The sequence below is a fragment of the Oncorhynchus gorbuscha genome, linkage group LG05 (genome assembly GCF_021184085.1).
Source record: "Oncorhynchus gorbuscha isolate QuinsamMale2020 ecotype Even-year linkage group LG05, OgorEven_v1.0, whole genome shotgun sequence".
Taxonomy (NCBI): Eukaryota; Metazoa; Chordata; class Actinopteri; order Salmoniformes; family Salmonidae; genus Oncorhynchus; species Oncorhynchus gorbuscha.
The window spans coordinates 16,626,983-16,648,336 of NC_060177.1; the positions used below are offsets into that span (position 1 = coordinate 16,626,983).

General features: G+C 43.5%; 1 protein-coding gene across 1 annotated transcript in view; it reads right to left on the bottom strand.

Annotated features, from left to right (window-relative positions):
* Positions 1 to 560: 560 nt before the first annotated feature.
* LOC124035569 (terminal nucleotidyltransferase 4B-like) overlaps positions 561 to 21,354 on the bottom strand; it is a 34,074-nt gene continuing 13,280 nt past the window's right edge. Inside the window, exons 2-12 of the mRNA XM_046349060.1 lie at positions 13,858 to 13,981; positions 11,632 to 11,678; positions 5,986 to 6,106; positions 4,797 to 4,904; positions 3,311 to 3,439; positions 2,910 to 3,120; positions 2,544 to 2,670; positions 2,320 to 2,423; positions 1,950 to 2,083; positions 1,649 to 1,792; positions 561 to 1,432 (exon numbers count right to left, since the gene is read on the bottom strand). Of these exons, the coding sequence (XP_046205016.1) occupies positions 1,271 to 1,432; positions 1,649 to 1,792; positions 1,950 to 2,083; positions 2,320 to 2,423; positions 2,544 to 2,670; positions 2,910 to 3,120; positions 3,311 to 3,439; positions 4,797 to 4,904; positions 5,986 to 6,106; positions 11,632 to 11,678; positions 13,858 to 13,981 (1,411 nt within the window). The 3' untranslated portion in view covers positions 561 to 1,270. The remainder of the gene's footprint in view (positions 1,433 to 1,648; positions 1,793 to 1,949; positions 2,084 to 2,319; positions 2,424 to 2,543; positions 2,671 to 2,909; positions 3,121 to 3,310; positions 3,440 to 4,796; positions 4,905 to 5,985; positions 6,107 to 11,631; positions 11,679 to 13,857; positions 13,982 to 21,354) is intronic.

The window sequence follows — 21,354 nt, forward strand, 5'->3', positions numbered from 1 at the left end:
CTCCCTTTTGAAGTAGACCAGCCACATATTCAAACAAAATGGCCCACGACTCATAAAATGGTTTCCAAACTAAGTTGGTCACTCATCACTGAAAGGGAAAACAGCAACATTGGTACTGTACCTGACCAATTATACTTCCACTATTCCCATCCAAATATGTGACACAAGAGTCTCTAGTGTTAATACGTATAACGTGTATAGTAACTATATTCATATAACAATAAATACATGGGAGAATATTACCTCCCACACCTATGGATCTTTGACATATATTGTAGACTTTTTCTAAAATCATTATGTCCTCTAACTGTAATTCTATGAGTCTGGGAAAACTAAAAACATGCTGGTGTATAGAGCTGTGTATGAATGAGTGATTTGTCCCCAGCCAACCAGTAATCCATAGGGCTGTGTGCGCATTACCTGACACTGTTAACACTGTCTGTGCATCCCAAATGGCACCCTATTCCCTATTTAGTGAATGTAGTGTACTATATAGGGAAGGGGGTATAATTTGGAAAGAAGCCTGTCAAACACATTCAGAGAGAGCAGCCAAGTAGAAATAGAATGCTGATGATTTTATGTTGGCAATGAAACACAAACCTGCCACTACTCACGATTAGCAGGCAAATGTGTACATCTACATTTGCCTTGAATCAGTATTATCCTGTAAAAAGTACATTTGTGATCATTTTTACCCAAAAAGATTCCCACATGTTTCTTTTTGTACAAATCTTTGTATAATCTGCTGACACAACCAAAAAATATCCTTCCATCAACAAAAACATCAAGTCATCGTCTCTACTTACAGATTGCATTTTGAGGTTGTCTGTCAATCTGTGTACATTTTTCTTCTTCAATATAATATTTTGTACATTTGTTATTTGTGTATTTTATTATTTAAAAAAAAACTTTTCTTGCTGAAGTATGTTCGCCAGCCAAGTTCCAGGTATTGCGCAGTCCACATGACTTTCCAAACACTTATTCCTCAAACACCAGATGGCGCTATGGTAGAAGGCAAGATTTGTAGGTACTGGATGTGGTGTGTAGCTCCACTGTAGAACGTGTACATGTCAAGGAAGAAAATACGCATTTCTTTCTAGAACTAAGCCCCAGCATTTCCCATCTTTTTTTGGGTTATTTTTCAGCTATAAAAAGATGCATGTCGCTTCAGAGAAGGAAGATCCTTAATACTCCTCAGTCAGTATGTGGTCTGGCAGCAGAAGTGGGACAGTCAGTCTGTCAGTCTGTTGCAGAGCAGACCAAGACAGTCCTATCTGCAGAGGTCCTGGGCCTCTGAGTGCTGCTGAGGTTTCCTCTTCTTGCTGTTGCCCTGGTAGTGTGGCTTGCTGCTCGGGTGGCTCTTGATGTTGGATGAGGACGAGTTCTGCTGGACGTGGTGGGTGTTTTTACTGGACGAGCGGAACAACCTGGCCTGGGAAACAAGACAGACACACACCTAGTTAGATCAGTAGATAGATGAATGAAAGTAAACATATCACTGGTAGGCCTATATGTGCCATTGAAATGTAAAATCTAATCTATGTACCGACAGTGTTGTAACGCTCAGGTCATAGAAGTTCAAGGCATTTGTAGGTACAGTAACAGAGCTTTTCAGTGGTTGACTTTGGCTTCGTCAAGCTGACCCTACCTTGCCCCCCTTGTTGTCAGTAGAAGTGCTGGTGGTGTGGCTCTGTGTTCTGTGATTGGTCACGCCACCTGAGGATTCTCTGTGGGCGCTGGAGCCCCGTCCAGGCAGCTGCTTCACTGTCTTACAGGGCGTCCCGTCAGAATCCTGGAGACAACCAATCACAAGTCAGTAAATCAGTTCAGCAACCAATGGGTGCATTGCAATAAATGTAGTGTTAAGAGTTGATTTCCTCAGATAGTAGTTTTAGTGTGCACACATGGTGTGTTTGTAACAAAACTCAACATCGCTGGAACTAAATTACCGTGGAGGATGAGGATGACACTAATGAGGAGGAGTTGGAAGAGGTCTTGCTGCGAGATGCAGTCACCTCCTCCGTCAGATTGTTGTTGCACTCGTCCAGCTGCTGAGGCTTCACTAACAGTGTGACATCATTTCCTACAACAGCAGCACATGGACAAACAGTGGTAAGACAATGTGTTTTAGATCGACTAAATAGCAGTCGCACTTCACTGATCTACAAATCACCTTGGATCCCAAACTACTTAAAACATAATAAAAATGACCAATTTTGAATCTTGCCTTATTGAAACTGATCCCCTCAAACACACTGACTATCACCTCGTTAGATCTGAGACCAGGTCTAGACTCACAGTAGTACTGTGAAAACATACCATTCAGGGTAGGTTCATTCTGAGACTGTGGTCCCCAGAGCTTGGTGATCCAGTCCCTGTATTCAGCCACTTCCTGGGTCACCCGAATTATTCTGCCAAGTATACTGGAGGAAAGAAAATAGGACATATTGCAAATATCAATAGAGTATTTAGTAAATAATAGCTGCCAAAGAATGTGAGAGCTGTCGTTGGTTAAAGCGAGCCCTAGCTCACCATCTCCTTACCTCTCAGACTCGTTGTTGGGGTAGTACTTGGCAATGGGCGATACGGCGTGGTTGAGCACTACGTAGGCATAGTCAAAGGCCTGCTTCACCTGCAACACACCGTATGAGCTGCGGCCAACGTCGTTATCTGCAGGAGGCAAGAGGCACGCTTAGATCATCTATTTGGGAAGAGACTGATTTCAGACACTGTCTAATATTTCACCCTTTGCTATGGGCACCTGGGACTTCTAGCTGTCTTATTCATGGCCGTTAAAGTGTGTGATAGATTCTTAGGTTCAGTGTTATCAGTAGTTGACTGATGTCACAGTGCTAAAATGAGGTATCACCTGTGCAAGTGCTCCCATGCTGAACGGAAGGCATTGTTACCTGGTGCTAGGGGGTCTTCAATGAAGAGCATTGAGGGCCTGTAGAGGTCAGTGTTCTTCTGAAACTCGTCTTTGGCCACATAGCTACCACCATCTTTGATCCGGATGCCCGTCTTCAGGTAGTTGAAGTGGCGCCCATAGAGCTCAAAGAACTCTATAAGGAGAACGCCCACGTTGGCATTGGGGCTGCAGGCATCTTCTCTGTAGTGAAGCTGAAATACAAGGGCAGAGGATAAGAGGTCAATTATAGAGGAACAAGCCAAATCATCTTAGTTCACTGAATGAGAAAGACTTAAAATGTGTCAAAAGTCTATTATGGACAGTAAATTATTCTAATGTTAGATGCGATCTATCCTGCACTGTGTGTGTGGGCTACTTGAGAGAATAGCAGAAGTCTCTCACCTGCAGGAAGCTGACAGCCATGAGGAAAAGGCTGTAGGAGCCGATCCCTCCAGTGAAAACCTCATTCAGATCCCTCTGGAGCAGGAACTGCTTCAGCACCAGAACCAACTTCGGAAGCACTGGGTATTTCTTATGGATAAAAGAAACCCATGGTTATAGTGCCCTCGAGGGGGGAATGTCTCAGACTAGGACACTGGGTATGGCTGGATTGAGGGACAGAGGAGACATAGTTAAGTGTATTAGCTACCATCACCTCCGTCAGAACCCCAAAAAACCTGACATAAATATACAACTTTTATTTTACCAGGTAGGCCAGTTGAGAACAAGTTCTCATTTACAACTGCGACCTGGCCATGATACAGCAAAGCAGAGCGACAAAAACACAGAGTTACATGGGATAAACAAATGTACAGTCAATAACACAATAGAAAAATCTGCATACAGTGTGTGCAAATGAAGTAAGGAGGGAAATAGGCCAATAGTGGCAAAGTAGTTACAATTTAGCAATTTGCACTGGAGTGATGTGTAGATGAGGATGTACAAGTAGAAATACTGGTGTGCAAAAGAGCAGAAAAACAAAAACAAATATGGGGATGAGGTAAGTAGTTGGTTGGATGGGCTATTTCAGGATGGGCTGTGTAGAGCTGCAGCGATCGGTGAGCTGCTCTGACAGCTGACACTTGAAGTTAGAGAGGCAGATACATGTCTCCAACTTCAGTGATTTTTGAAATTTGTTCCAGTCATTGGCAGCAGAGAACTGGAAGGAAAGGCAGCCAAAAGGGGGTGTTGTCTTTGGGGATGACCCGAGAAATATACCTGCTGGAGCGCGTGCTACGGGTGGGTAATGCTATGGTGACCAGTGAGCTGAGATAAGGCCAGGCTTTACCTAGAAAAAAACTTATAGATGACCTGGAGCCAGTGGGTTTGGCAACAAATATGTGGCTAGGATCAGCCAACAAGAGCATACAGGTCACAATAGTGGGTAGTATATGGGGCTTTGGTGACTAAACAGATGGCACTGCGATAGACTGCATGCAATTTGCTGAGTAGAGTGTTGGATGCTATTTTGTAAATGAAATCGCCAAAGTCAATGATCGGCAGGATAGTCAGTTTTACGAGGGTATGTTTGGCAGCATGAAAGAAGGATGCTTTGTTGTGAAATAGGACGCCGATTCTAGATGCTTAATGTGAGTCTGGAAAGAGTTTACAGCCTAGCCAGACACCTAGGTATTTAAATTTGTCCACATATTCTAAGTCAGATTCGTCCAGAGTAGTGATGCTTGTGTCGGGCTGGCGGGTGCCGGCAGCGATCGGTTGAAGATCATGCATTTCGTTTTACTAGCATTAAAGAGCAGTTGGAGGCCACGGAAGGAGTGTTGTACAACAATCTATGCTTGCTAACTGTCAAGCCTGTTTCATCAGCTAGCTCTTTTACCGGACTGCATTACGTAATGTATCCTGAATAAGAGATGCCTGCTTCACTCACTTTTTTGTAGTCTTTGATGAGAAGGGCAGCTTTGACTCCGTTCTTCACATTGAAGCTGATGTCCACCTTCACCTCTGTGCGGAAGTCTGTCAACTTGATGATGGGTACCTGGAACATAGTGATGAGGATGGATTTACACATACAGTCACTGGAGGCAATGACACACTGCACAGTTATCAGCATGCACAACATGCAGTTGACTCAACACTATACACGTCAGCTACCACAGTGACTGAAATGACTGCAACATTTAACAAAGAGCTTGTTGACAATTAATAAGTTAGTCCTAAATATTTCAAAAACTAATACATTGTATTTGGGACAAATCATTCATTAAACCCTAAAACAAATAGTAATGAATAATGTGGTAATTGAGAAGGTTGAGGAAAATAAACTGCTTGGAGTAAGCCTGGATTGTAAACTGTCATGGTCAAAACATATTGACACCACAGTAGCTAAGATGGGGAGTAGTCTGTCCATAATAAAGCGCGTCTCTGCATTCTTAACAGCACTATCAACTAGGCAGGTCCTACAGGCCCTAGTTTGGTCGCACCTGGACTACTGTTCAGTCGTGTAGTCAGGTAACACAAAGAGGGACTTGGGATTGAAATTGGCTCAGAACAGGGCAGCACGGCTGGTCCTTGGATGTACACAGAGAGCTTACATTATAATGTGGAGGAGAGATAGACTTCGTCATTACTTGTATTTGTGATAAGTATTAACATATTGAATGCACAGAGCTGACACCCATGCATACCTCACAAGACATGCCACCAGGTCTCTTCACAGTCCCCAAGTCCAGAACAGACTATGGGAGGTGCACAGTACTACATAGAGCCATGACTACATGGAACTATTCCACATCAAGTAATTTATGCAAGCAGTAAAATTAAAACAGATTTTTTTTAAATACACCTTACCGAACAGTGGGGACTGTGAAGCAACACAAGGCAGAGATGCATGCATACACACACATGATAACATATGCACTATACACACACAAGTACAGATGGTTTTTGTGTTGTACATATATGTGGTAGTAGAGTAGGAGCTTGAGGGCACACACTAAATATGTAGTGAAATTTGTTGCAAATGTATTGTAATGTTTTAAAAAATGTATAACTGCCTTCATTTTGCTGGACCCCAGAAAGAGTAGCTGCTGCCATAATAAATACAAATACAAACATACCGTGGCCTTGTCCAGCACTTTGATGGAGTTCTCGTCAGTCACGTTTTTCTTCCGCAGGGCCTCTTCCAGGGTCCAAAGGGGCAGGTTTTCCCAGTTCCCAAACACCACCAGATCGATGTCACTAGGAAGTGGAGTAAGTAGTAGAGGTCAGAGCAACATCACATTCGGATCTGAAGAGAGGACTCTCCAGTTCACTTTCACACACAGTTTATTGTCACTAATCCAGAGTCCCCAGTTACAGTGTTGTGTGTGTGTGTGTGTGTGTGTGTGTGTGTGTGTGTGTGTGTGTGTGTGTGTGTCGTCGGAGCGGAGAGCAGTCTGGCTCGTCAAGAAACAAGGTTAAAAAAGGCTTTGGATCAGCAGCGTTAAATGACCACAGCCTTAATCCCAAAAAAGGCAAATAATTAGACCATGGCCAGCCACATCACTCTTTCTCCATATAACCACCCACAAAGGGGTGAATTCTGAACACAGTTAAACGTGCGTAAATGTATCATTATCTTTTTATGCACTTCTCTCTATGCGTATGTATTCTGACCTTGAACTTAAAGGAAAACTCCACCCAAAAACTATATTTTGGTATTTGTTTCATTAGTCCATTGCTGATATAGTCCCAAAATGTTTAGCATGTCAGAATTCAAGTTTAAGATGTATAACTTAAAACATACATAAATACAGCCGGTATGATCCATTTTGCATTATATGATGCAAAACACAAATCATATTGATATTAAGCGAATGAATAAGGCATGTCTGAATACCAAATACTGCTTAGTGAGTAGGAAAGGCATAGGTAGTGTGTAGGAAAGGCATAGGTAGTGTGTAGGAAAGGCATAGGTAGTGTGTAGGAAAGGCATAGGTAGTGTGTAGGAAAGGCATAGGTAGTGTGTAGGAAAGGCATAGGTAGTGTGTAGGAAAGGCATAGGTAGTGTGTAGGAAAGGCATAGGTAGTGTGTAGGAAAGGCATAGGTAGAAAAGGCCTAAGAGCTTACAAACTTGACACAAACGTCAGTTAAACATCTAGTCAACTAAGGTAAATTAAATGTGAAATCAACAAAAACATTCACCAGTCATCGGATTTTGTTTAAAAAATACATTTCTATGGGCCTCCCGAGTGGTGCAGTGGTCTAAGGCACTGCATCGCAGTGCTAGCTGTGGCACTATAAATCCTGGTTCGAATCCAGGCTCTGTTGCAGCCGGCTGCAATCGGGAGACCCATGGGGTGGCACACAATTGGCCCAGCGTCGTCCGGGTTAGGGGAGGGTTTGGCTGCCAGGGATGTCCTTGTGCCTTTACATGTGCCGGGCGCATGCACGCTGACACGGTCGCCAGGTGTACGGTGTTTCCTCCAACACATTGGTGTGGCTGGCTTCCGGGTTAATTGGGACAGTAGTGGAGAAGGTGGAAAGTTTTAAGTTCCTTGGTATACACATCACGGACAAACTGAAATGGTCCACCCACACAGACAGCGTGGTGAAGGCGGCACAACAATGCCTCTTCAACCTGAAGAAATTTGTCTTGTCACCTAAAACACTCAAACTTTTACAGATGCACAATCGAGAGCATCCTGTGGGGCTGTATCACCACCTGGTACGGCAACTGCACAGCCCTCAACCATGAGGGTAGTGCAGTCTGCACAACGCATCACCAGGGACAAACTACCTGCCCTCCAGGACACCTACAACACCCAATGTCACAGGAAGGCCTCCTCAAGGACAACAACCCGCTATCACCCAGAAGGCGAGGCCAGTACAGGTTAGAGGTCGACTGATTATGATTTTTCAAAGCCGATACCGATTATTGGAGGACCAAAAAAAAAGACGATACAGATTAAATCGGGCGATTTAAATAAAAAAAGTAAAATTAATTAAATTTTTTAATTAAAAAAAAATAAATCTGCCAGCTGCAACAGAGCCTGGATTCGAACCAGGATTTCTAGTGCCACAGCTAGCGCACACACACACACACACACACACACACACACACACACACACACACACACATATAATGTATGTATATAATTATATATATATAATCATGACAATTACAACAATACTGAATCTGTCATTATATATATAATAATGACAATTACAACAATACTGAACGAACAATGAACACTTATTTTAACTTTATATAATACAACAATAAAATCTATTTAGTCTCAAATAAATAATGAAACATTTAATTCAAGTTCAATTTGGTTTAAATAATGCAAAAACAAAGTGTTGGCGAAAGTAAAAGTGCAATATGTGCCATAACGTTTAAGTTCCTTGCTCAGAACATATGAAAGCTGGTGATTCCTTTTAACATGAGTCTTCAATATTCCCAGGTAAGAAGTTTTAGGTTGTAGTTATTATAGGACTATTTCTCTCTGTACCATTTGTATTTCATATACATTGACTATTGGATGTTCTAATAGGTACTTTAGTATTGCCAGCCTAATCTCAGGAGTTGATAGGCTTTAAGTCATAAACAGTGCAATGCTTGAAGCATTGCGAGGAGCTGCTGGCAAAAAGTAGGAAAGTGCTGTTTGAATGAATGCTTACAAGCCTGCTGCTGCCTTCCACCGCTCAGTCAGACTGCTCTATCAAATCATAGACTTAATTGTAATAACACATAAATACACGCCTTTGGTCATTAATATGGTCAAATCCAGAAACTATCATTTCTAAAACAGAACGTTTGTTTCAGTGAAATACGGAACAGTTCCATATGTTATCTAACAGGTGGCTTCCATCAGTCTAAATATTGCTGTTACATTGCACAACCTTCAATGTTAAGTCATAATTATGTACAAACTGGCATTTTAGTTCGCAACAAGCCAGGCGGCCCAAACTGTTGCATATACCCTGACTCTGCGTGCAATGAACGCAAGAGAAGTGACACAATTTGCCTAGTTAATATTGCCTGCTAACATGAATTTCTTTTAACTAAATATGCAGGTTTTTAAAAATATACTTCTGTGTATTGATTTTAAGGCATTGATGTTTATGGTTAGGTACATTAGTGCAACGATTGTGCTTTTGCGCTTTTGTTAAATTATCCCCTGTTAGGCGAATTTGGCTGTCTTTGTTAGAAATAAATGGTCTTCACACCGTTCGCAATGAGCCAGGTGGCCCAAACTGCTGCATATACCCTGTTGCACAGAACACAAGAGAAGTGACACAATTTAGTTAAAAGAAATTCATGTTAGCAGGCAATACGCAGGACAGGCTAGATAAACCATGTGTAGTTAACTTGTGATTATTTTAAGATTGATTGTTTTATATAAGATAAGTTTAATGCTAGCTAACACCTTACCTTGGCAGCTTGCTGCAGGTAGTCAGCCTGCCACGCAGTCTCCTCAGGGAGTGCAATGTAATATGCATTAATCAGTGTCAAAAAAATGCCAATTGCTGATTGTTATGAAAACTAGAAATTGGCCATTCTGATTAATCGGTCGATCTCTAGTACAGGTGCATCAAAGCTAGGACCGAGAGATTGAGAAACAGCTTCCATCTCAGGACCATCAGACTGTTAAATAGCCATCACTAACAGAGAGGCTGCTGCCAACATACAGACTCAAATCTCTGGCCACTTTTTTTTCTCCATTTATTAAAAAGTATCACTAGTCACGTTAATGTTTACATTTCCTACATTACTCTCATATGTATATACTGTATTCTATACCATCTACTACATCTTGCCTATGCCGCAAAGCCATCGCTCATCCATATATTTATATATTCTTATTCATCCCTTTAAATGTGTGTGTATAACGTAGTTATGAATGGTTTTGATTACCTGTTAGACATTACTGCATTGTCGGAACTAGAAGCACAAGCATTTCGCTAACCATGTGTCTGTGACCAATACATTTGAATTTGAGTCAAGAAGCAGTGCGGCTTGGTTGGGTTTTGTTTCGGAGGACGCACGGCTCTCGACATTTGCCTCTCCCGAGTCCGTACGGGAGTTGCAGTGATAGGGAAAGACTAACTACAGTTTTTAAAAATCTAATCAGTTTTCCATGTTGATTCAACGTAATCACATAGATTTTTTTTTTTATTAATTGGAAACTTTGATTTAACCCATTTTTGCCCAGTGGGTAGTTTTTGTAGTTTAACCCCATACATTTGGCAAATGTATTCATTTTAAAACTGAAATACCTGTTTACATAAGTATTCAGACCCTTGGCTATGAGACTTGAAATTGAACTCCGGTGCATCCTGTTTCCATTGATCTTATTTGAGATGTTTCTACAACTTGGAGTCCACCTGTGGTAAATTTAATTGATTGGACATGATTTGGAAAGGCACACACCTGTCTATATAAGGTCCCACAGTTGACAGTGCAGGTCAGAGCTCCGAGACAGTATTGTTTTGAGGCACAGATCTGGGGAAGGGTGCCCAAAACATTTCTGCAGCATTGAAAGTCCACAAGAACACGGTGGCCTCCATCATTCTTAAAAGGAAGAAGTTTGGAACCACTAAGACTCGTCCTAGAACAGGCCACCTGGGCAAACTGCGCAATCAGAGAAGGGCCTTGGTCAGGGAGGTGACCAAGAACCCGATGGTTACTCTGATAGAGCTTCAAAGTTCCTCTGTGGAGATGGTTGTCCTTCTGGAAGGTTCTTCCATTTCTACAGCACTCAACCAATCAGGTCTTTATGGTAGAGTGGCCAGACTGAAGCCGCCACTCTGTAAAAAGGCACATGAAAATCCACTTGGAGTTTGCGTAAAGACACCAAAAGACTCAGACCATGAGAAATAAGATTCTCTGGTCTGATGAAAGCAAGATTGAACTCTTTGGCCTGAATGTCAAGCGTTACGTCTGAAGGAAACATGGCACCAGCCCTACGGTGAAGCATGGTGGTGGCAGGATTATGTTGTGATGTTTTTCAGCGACTGGGAGACTAGTCAGGATCGAAGCAAAGACCAACGGAGAAAAGTAGAGAGAGATCCTTGATGAAAACCTGTTCCAGAGCACTCACGGCCTCAGACAAGTGCGAAGGTTCACCTTCCAATAGGACCACGACCTTAATCACACAGCCAAGACAACAAATGGAGTAGCTTCAGGACAAGTATCTGAATGTCCTTGAGTGGCCCAGCTTGGGCTTGAACCCAATTTAACATCTCTGGAGAGACCTGAAAATAGCTGTGCAGCAACGCTTCCCATCCAACCTGACAGAGCTTGAGAGGATCTGCAAAGAATGGGAGAAACTACCCAAATACAGGTGTGCTAAGCTTGTAAGCGTCATACCGAAGAAGACTCTAGGCTGTAATCAAGTCCAAAACACACCAACAATAAGTTGGAACTCATTGGGTTAAGGGTCAGTTTACACTCACTAATGGTGCCCGGGTCAGCTGTTTGTTCACCCGCCAGCTATTGCTAATAACCCATCCACAAAGGCCCAAGTATATGTGAAAAGGTGAATCTGAGGCCCACAACCGGCCCTAACCCGGATTTTTTAAGATATTGTTTTCTCTATTCAATCCGCCACCCACCCTTCATCCACACAATATTTCATGATCCTAAACCCGACCGCCCCGCAGTTATATCCGCAGGGTCTGCAGGTTATGAGTCAACACACATACCACCAACACACTATAAGAGAGATTATGATGGGAAGGCCATTATGTGCTCCATTACCTGAATCAAACAGCTTACCTGGTTGGCAGATAGAGGCCCGTGCTGAAACTCCCAAACACTTGAACCTGTAACAAAGTCAAACGTGTTATTCATTGATTTCACTTATCAATCAGATAAGCCGAGCTGAACTGATACAATGGCAGGTATTTAGTTAGAAAATAAAGACTAATGATATGATTTGACTTCTGTCAAGTCACGTGATATGCTACTCTCCTGTGACAGTCTGATATTTCAGGACAGGTGTCAACTAAAGCAATAAAAATATCATCTTTATGCTAAATGGGGAGGGTAACGTGCATCAACTTATTTCACCTTTTATGCAAGGTGAAATAAGTGCACAGTCATTATCTGACAACCATGCAATGTCCTTGGGTGTAAAAAATGGGAACAGAATACGGTTATGAGAAAAATAAATGAAATAAGCTTTTTATTTAACGCGTCCAGATACCAGACAAATATCACGCTTTATCTGAGCTTTGTGGGCATTAACCAATGTCACGTCACATAACAGTATTTCACATTGGTTCTGAGGGCTCAAAAATAGCCTTTGCTGAAGCCTTAAACCAGCCGTTATTCCCTTAAACCTCCCTCTTGGGCTGAGCTCCTGCCTGAACCGACCAAGAGGGTTAAAGCCTGGACTCCAATCTGCTTAATTGAGGTGCATTAGGTTAATTCGTGGGCATGTGATTGTGGTGTGGGTGGAAATGAGAGGGGTGATGGATTGCCACTGTGTGGATGAGTTCCAATCCCAGTGAGGGGGAACACATCCACACAGGTCCCCAAGGTAAACTTAACTCATGGCTCGGCTCTCTACTGTATAAAGAGCTAGTGGTTGTCACTTACATTATCGAGAGACGGGGTGACGTTAGAGAGGGAAAGAAAGACATGGGGGCCGCCTCAGACAAATTGACCTAGACAGATTACTCAGCTATATGGTGGGTTCACAGTTGTTCAGTTCACCCAGTCACAGACAGGTCTCGCATTGAGTGTGTGTAAGAGGTCAGGTGATTGCTGGGAGTCTTAGTCCTGTTCTTGTTGTGGACAGGATATTAACTGCTCTCCTGCCTCAGTGGATAAGAGTAAGAGGTAGGAACAGTGCCAGGGACAGCAGTGGGATTTTCTGTCTAGCTCAGGGATGGACAATTATTCTAAATTTTTTGAGTTCATTTCCTGCGATACTACACAATTTTTCATGGGGCAGAGAGATAATTAGCAGTTTCACAGCAAAGTCCCTATAATTCTACATCTTTTGCCATAGGGTGAAGAAATGACATGTTTTTATATGATGTCTGAGTGAGAGTGACTAACAAAATCTATGGGGGCCCCCGGTTGGTAATTCGACCATGATTACTACAAGATAGCTGGCCACTAGACATTTTAGCTGACATGGGCTAATTGAGTTACTGTCAGTGACTGACAAGAAAACTGCTGATGTACAACCACATTTCAAAATTGCACCTTGTGTATTCTACTATTCCAACTCAACAGTAAATTGAGACCCAGACTGAGTTCCTAAACAAAAAAACTAAAATAGTGATCCGCGGGCCTACAAAACGGCAGTCCCTGGTACAGCTTGTAAAGCTGCTCCAAGTCAGCAAGCTCCAAGTCAGCAGGAATACGGACACCTGTAGATTACAGGCCAAAATATAACACAGCCGGGAGATAAGAGCGGACCGACCAGGCACTTTCACAAATGGTTGCTGGTCACACGCCCCACCATATACGGCCTGTCTTTCCTCTTCATTACAACTCAGCCTATAGGGAGAGAAAATAACTCTCTCCTACAGAGTCACGACTCCTTTCAGACAGCTATAGAGCCAGCCAGAGAAAGACTAGAAAGATGTAAAGACAGCAATTCTACATAGAACAGCAAGTTCTCATGCTGTCTCTAGCAATGAAGGGAATTTGTATGAGGGAACAGGAGATTGTGAGAATCTCAAGCAGCTTGCTGTGTGGGTGAGACATGTCTGTGTAGCTAGAAACCACTTCCATTCCAAACCTTTGCTCTGCCTGTCACTTCTAGTAGTTGGTGTTGGCTTTTATGTAAGCATGAACTCTACATGGTCGCAATATTTATTTGAACTATGGCCCGTATTAGCCTGGGCCCAGATCTTTTCAACTATGTTAAAGTTTCAACAACCAGAGGAGTTTGCTGTACACCAATAATGGTCAAACAGATCTGGGACCTGGCTAGACCTGTATGGGCTTAGGACTGGAACTGCAGCGATGCGAGTGATCTCTTACGTCAGCAGTGGGCCACAGGTCTTTGATGACCCTCTCGATCCTGTCCACCACCTCCATCCTCATCCTCTCCTCCTCCGCCCGAGGAGACATGTGCTTGTAGAAGTCATTGATCTCCTCATGGAGCCTGCAGAACACAGAAAGAAAAACAGGGTTAGGGAGGGAGACAGAGAGTAAGCGAGAGAAAAAAACCAAAGGAGAAAGTAGCTTGTTCATAGGGATAGTAGGAGTCTGAAATAGATCAAAAGACACTGACAAAGATTGATGGCAGAATATATCGTAAGAGAAAAAACTAAATAACAGGTCTACAATACAATTGATGGGGTCTACAAAACAATTTATTATTCCAGTCAATGCAATTTGTAAACAACTTTCACTGGTGGCCCACTGAACAGCCACCAGAGACAATTACCCCAACCTACCATGTAATGGAAATGGTGAAAACAAAGACAACTACCCTGCCCTACAATCTAATGAAATAGAGAAAACAGAAATGACACTTCCTCAAACACGCTAGGCATTTGTGGGGTTAATAGCAAAGCATCATTACTACATAAACTGGCTTCTTTACCGGAGGCGTGTTATGTGAAAGGCTAACAGCCAACACCCGTGTGCCAACAAACTGTAATCAAGTAGCATCTACTGAAGACTGGAAGAATTGCATTAACTACAGGATTATGACAGATAGGCTGACGTGAGAAAAGCTGACATGTGAGAAAAGATCAAAGCCACAATAACGCAATACATCTACACCTTTGGTACAAATCATAGGGCATATTCCCACTGCTAGGGGTATGGACCAGTTCTTCACTGGTACCAAAGCAGTTGGCATAAATGTCATTTCCCTTGCCTAAGGTCAAATTAAATAGTTTGGGAGGAAAATGCTAATAAGTACAAGTGTTGATGTCCTCGAAATAAAAATGGGTGCTTAACCAACAAATCGACTTTACTAAACGATCAACAATGCCGCAGGGTTTCCCTTCACCCCGATAGTCAGGTAAACTTGGTCCTTGGATAGGTGGGTATGAATGCCAGGGCAGGTTTAGGGAGACCAGGGACTGTGGCAACTGTCAGATACATTAAACAATGGCACAGAGACAAGACCGTGACTGGGCCAGTAATTGACTGACTGGGGTTATTTCTGCCTGCAATTCACCCTGCTGTCTGTCTATTATTAAAGCTACAGATTGACCAACACACCCAACCACAGGGCTTAGACCAGAGGCTATATCAATAACACTAAAGACTGGATCACACACACATTCACACGTGATACCGATTGCCGCCCACACACACACACACAGTGCAGCCTAAACCAGCTGCCACCTCAAACTTTGACCCAACCAACACACGTCCTTGTTGTTCCAAACTCTACTGGTTAGCTCTTGTATGTTCTGGCCAGTGCTTAGTGTGGGGCAGGAAGCGGAGCAGGAACAGAATGGAGAGGAATCAAGCCAGTCAAAGGGGATTGGAGCAGACAACACGTGGACACGAGGTCTAACACTCAGTGACCAACCAACACTAAGGCCGTAGGGAAACTCAGTCATCGGAGGATAAAATACTTATTCCCTTTCCTAATCTTACAAAGGAAACTAACAGCTTGAGTTGAATAGCAAGCTGCACATACAGCATTATGATTGTGAGTAGAGCAGAGGCAGCAGTCCTGTTGTGTGAGCAGCTGTAATGAGAGTGAACACCACATACTGGAGGGGGTGTACTAGAGGCCAGGACACATGAGGGCTGAGGCTGTCGGGGACTTGCAGTGGAGCAGGTCACACTGCCCTGGCTGCCCATTTACTGGGTCTGTTCACACACAATCCCAGTCACCCACAGGGCCATGTAAACACAGCACAGCACCCAGCCAATGACAGGCCTGCAGTACAGCTTCCTTTGGCAGGAAAATCAAAAGGAGAGTGGGAGAGAAATGGTAGCAACTTCTGAGCTTGTTTAGCCAAGCGTGTGTGCCTGAGAGGGCTCAGCTGTGAGAAACACTAGTAGCTACTGTAGACGATTCAGCCTGCTTGTCATTTGCGTTTCAGGGTTTTAGATAGCAGGCTTCTCTGGCGCTTACAGTAGTTTGTGTTTCACCTAATCCTCATCGACACCCAGACAGACATTCCTGGTGTAGCAGCCAGGAGTCCAACTGAAGGGCCCTGACCCGGTTAAACCCCAGCCGACAGCCGCCCCAATCACCAGCCTGTCTGTTGCCCCAATCTACACAGCAGTCCAGTCAGCCAGACAGTCATGCCAGTTCAATGCCATCAGTCCCTGGGTAGAAGTACTCCTCCCTGATGTGATGATACCAGGCCTTTCCAGCTACATCACTGCAGGTGTTCATCCTCAAACAATGATCCCTTTATATTCACACAGAGGGGTGTATCACACAGCTTGTAATATAAACAATAGGCTGCTAAACTAATCTAACTTCTACACCTTTCCTCACCAGGGCCTCACATTAGTGTATTCTGAGGTGACTGAAGCGGAGCACTATGCAGGGGATTCCTTCCTTCTCTTTCTATTTGTCTCTTCATTTCTGGTGTTGGTCAGACTGACAGTGGAACAGGAGTTGAAGTACCTTCAAAATGTGACACACACCCACCCACAGCAACCGCTCTGCAGAGGCAACCTGGCTGACAGCATTCATCAAGCCCACTGCAACAAAGACTGCACTGTGAACACACCTAGAGTCAACATAGCAAGGTATGACTACAGTGGGAACTAGTAATGGGGGAAAAAAAGCTATACAAAAACATCTAAATTAATGACAGATTAAATTCAGATTATTTTGAGGAAGTGTATACTGGCTACAGCGTCTCAACATGGCCAAAAAGTACTATTGCCGTTTGTTTTTCAAGCAAAAGGTGTTAAGAGAATATGTGAGCACATTTGTTCGATTTGCCGCCAGCTGAACTGAAGCATGCTGACGCCTTAAGTCACTCCATCTAGAGCCACCTGTAACAAAAGAGGACAGGGGAGGGGGCTGTCATCAGACATACGCACGCACGGGAGGGGGCAGTCCTCAGACATACGCACGGGAGGGAAGCAGTCTGGCACTGGGCCAGGAGATACAGCCATCAGCAAGCCATTCATATAGAGTTCCCATAAAGCCATTAACTGGGACACATTAAATTCAACTGACTAACACAGGCGTCACATATTGATTTGACACGCATGCCACACTCCCACAGAAAGACCATGGTCAAACTTTTGTCACACGTACCACACAATGACTGATACACTTATCAGGGGAGATCAAACAAATCTCACACCAATTTGGGGGCGATGGCAATAGAAATGTAGTGTGTGTGCCTGCCAGTCTCCTAGCAAATGTAGTTGTCTCACACTGCCAGCCTCCTACACTGTGCTTATAACAAACAACAACTGTGCCAGTGTCAGTTTCATTTCAGAGAGTCAGCCCAAGTATAGGCTCTCTATTCCAGCTCAGACCAGTGGTGCTGCTAAGTTTCATTTCACAGCAGCAGTGTCTGTCTGTCTGTCTGGCTGTCCGTGTGAGAGGAAAATGGGTTTCGTTTCAGGGTTAAGCCACATCATCTCGTCATCCTGGGAACCGGCTTAGACTAGGGGGACCAGCCCAGTGCTTTTGGAGCATGTGAAAGAAACAATATCGCTCCTTCCTGAATCACATTACAGATCGCACAGCCTCAGCCAAAGGAACAGAACACAGACCCTTGGCACTTGGTAAAAGATAACACGCCTGCCTTAATCATATGGAAATTGTGTAATCGCCTCAGAGCGAGCAGGGCTTCCAGAGAGCTGAGCCTGGAGAGAGCAATTAGGCTTCACACACAGCGAGAGAGAGGATCCTGTGGAAGGCAGAGCAGGACTAGGCAAACCCATTTGGGAGCCCTGGGTTTAGAGGAATGGTTTTGCAACTGAAACAGGCAACATCTTTTCCAAGATATATAGATACTGTAGTGTACTACTCAGAAGCAAGTGCCAGTAGGTTTCTAGGGCAGCAGAGTAGGTGTGGTGGAGGAAATGTGTCTTCCAATTTGTAAGTCGCTCTGGATAAGAGCGTCTGCTAAATGACTTAAATGTAAATGTAATGTATGAAGGAGCAGGGGGGAGAAGCATAACTTCAGGGTCTCATCTGCAAGTTCACTGTTGAAGTGGCAAACTGGTACTGCTTATTGACCAGCTGCTCAGATGGACTGACAGTATAAAGGTGTGTGGGAGTCAGAGGGCATTGTATGTGTCTCAGTTCAGACACAGGCAGCAAAAGACACTGGAGAGACAAATCAAAACTGGCTGCCAAAGTGCCTTTGAGAAAGGAGAGGGTTCGCTGGCAGATGGCTTTTCGAATGTGCAAGGCCAGCCCCCTGGTTTAGAATGGCCTCCACCGAACAGCATTAGAGCAACCAGCTATAAATACTGCAGAAGGACCAGGGACAGAAATAACAGGGTACTGTACCATGCCCATGTTTCATAGCACTGCCAGAAACAGTGAGAGACATGTCATCCAGCAGGCAATCTCTTCACGTGAACCTGCAAAAACTTTCATAACTCACTGCTTATTAGGCAGTCCCTCTGTTGGCAGTGCTACATGTGTAAATATGCCGCTCACACAAAAACATGAGTAGGCTAGCCTATGAGTGACAGGACCAGCAATACGATAGTCACACACTCAGGAAAGGATGTCAACCCAAACACTGAACATAAGGTGGCCAATTCATTAAGCTTTCATCAATGCCTGACTTATCCTCCAGCAGCACTGTGGTGGCTCAGACTGGCTACCATAACCAGAGGATTTGGGTTAAAGACAAGCGAGGGCTACGAGGACCCCAGTTGTGCCTGATCATTAGTGACCTGCTTGGCCTCAGTGGAGTTATCCGGCACACACTAGCTGCGGTTGAAACCACGTGTTTAGTGCTGCAAAAAAGCTTCCGGCTCCACGGGCTCCAAAACATCTGGCGTGCTGGAACTCCAGCCATAAACACTAGACTACCCTTATATTACACCATCCTCTTCAATTAAAGCCCTATGGCTCGATCCACCATAACATCTAGGCCTATATTCAGAAGTACAGAGACCTATGGACGGACATAGACATCAAAAGAACAATCTAATAAAGATCAATTGGGCTGCAAGATCTTGAGCTACCCCAAATACAATCTGCAGACACAATGCTAACAGATTTGAGCCATTAGCACTAGGCTAAACATTAGTAACAAGAGTGTAGTCTACTCAAACTTGTGTGTTTGATCTAAACGTACTGCATGTCATGTCCTCTGAACTCCATCTCTGAGCTCACAGGCTAGACTCTAATCACTGCATGACCCTAGTTTGCCTATCAACCAAGTCATCATGGCTCCTCCCACTGTGTGAGGCCTTTGAAAAAAATAGCCAGGATGCAACATGTGAGTGGCAACCTATCAGACAAGCATAGAGATCTGTGGTATACAGGTTGCATATCGAGTTCATCAAGACTGGAGTAGAGAAGAGAGCACAAGGTGTGCTTTTCATCATTAGTCACATGGCATGAAGTGACACCTGTACCTAGGTAGGTTTCTCTTAATCTGCCTGGTTGAAAAGCATTTATACTGGCTTATGAAAATGCAATTGCCAGAAATGTTTAAATACATATACTTAATTAAATACAGTGAAAAAAGATTTAAAACATCCAATAGTTTAACAATTACCATAATTTGTACAACAGAAACAAACACCAAAAAAAACACAGCAGTCTCCAATTGAAACGTATTGTCAAACAGTATGACAGTCAAAAGAAATAGGACTGTTTTTCAGTATTGATTTTGTCTGGGCAGTTCCAAATCAAGAAACAATCTACCTAACTAGCTACCCCCCTATGCCATTCAGACCAGAGGTTGACCGATTAAATCGGAATGGCCGATTTCAAGTTTTCATAACAATCGGAAATCGGTATTTTTGGACACCGAATTGGCCGTTTTTTTTTTACACCTTTATTTAACCTTCTTTTTTGTAACTAGGCAGTCAGTTAAGAACACATTCTTATTTTCAATGACGGCCTAGGAACAACGGTGGGTTAACTGCCTGTTCAGGGGCAGAACGACAGATTTGTACCATGTCAGCCCGGGATTCAATCTTGCAACATTTCGATTACTAGTCCAACGCTCTAACCACCTGATTACATTGCACTCAAGGAGACTGCCTGTTACGTGACTGCAGTAAGAAGCCAAGGTAAGTTGCTTGCTAGCATTAATCTTATAAAAAACATAATAACTAGTTACCTATACATGGTTGATGAAATTACTAGTTTATCTAGCGTGTCCTGCGTTACATATAATCGGTGCGGTGCGTATCGTTGCTCCAATGAGTACCTAACCATGAACATCACTGCCTTTCTTAAAATCAATACACAGAAGTATATATTTTTAAACCTGCATATTTAGCTAAAATAAATACAGGTTCGCAGGCAATATTAACCAGGTGAAATTGTGTCACTTCTCTTGCGTTCATTGCACGCAGAGTCAGTGTATGTGCAACAGTTTGGGCCGCCTAATTTGCCGGAATTTTACATAATTATGACATAACATTGAAAGTTGTGCAATTTAACTGGAATATTTAGACTAATGGATGCCACCCGTTAGATAAAATACGGAACGGTTCCGTATTTCACTGAAAGAATAAACGTCTTGTTTTTTCGAGATGATGGTTTCCAGATTCTGCCATATTAATGACCCAAGGCTCGTATTTCTGTGTGTTATGTTATAACTAAGTCTGTGATGTGATAGAGCAGTCTGGTGGTAGGCACCGGCAGGTTCGGAAGCATTCATTCAAACAGCACGTTTGTGCGTTTTGCCAGCAGCTCTTCGTTGTGCATCAAGCATTGCGCCGTTTATGACTTCAAGCCTATCAACTCCCGAGATTAGGCTCGTGTAACCGATGTGAAATGGCTAGCTAGTTATTTCTTATTGGACAAGTTCAGATAGTCCCTTCCTGTTTCACTTCATTTTGGTAAGTTTTCTCCATTTTGTGCTTGGTGAACACAACCCTGGTCTTTCCACAGCTAGTTGTGTGTGACAGCACAGTGCAGCCATACTATTTTAGGCAGTCCACTCCACTCACACACCAAGACAAATTCTGGGTCTTTCACAACAGCTTTTGTTTCAGTGAATCAGTGCTGGCTGAACGCCGTTGCTGCTCCAGAGCTCATTGGATGGAGGGCACTGGGACTTCAGAGAAAGAGCTCACGTTTCTCTCCAGGAGGGGCAGGTTTGTTTTGGGAGAGTGAAACCAGGACATGCTCAGCATGTGCTGCATGTAAACACAGCACCCCTTATACATGAAGGCCGGACCTGCTGGGCTCAACCAAGCAGTACAACAACTCTGCATGAATACACACAACTCCACCCCTATCTGCCCTATCACCACCCCAGCAACCAACAGTGCTTTACTCGTCCAAGGAAAATCATTCATCTTCTCCCATCCTTTCGTTTCCCCTCCCCATCAAATTGTGTATGCAGCAGTGGTCACAAGCTAAGGAATGTAAAGTAAACC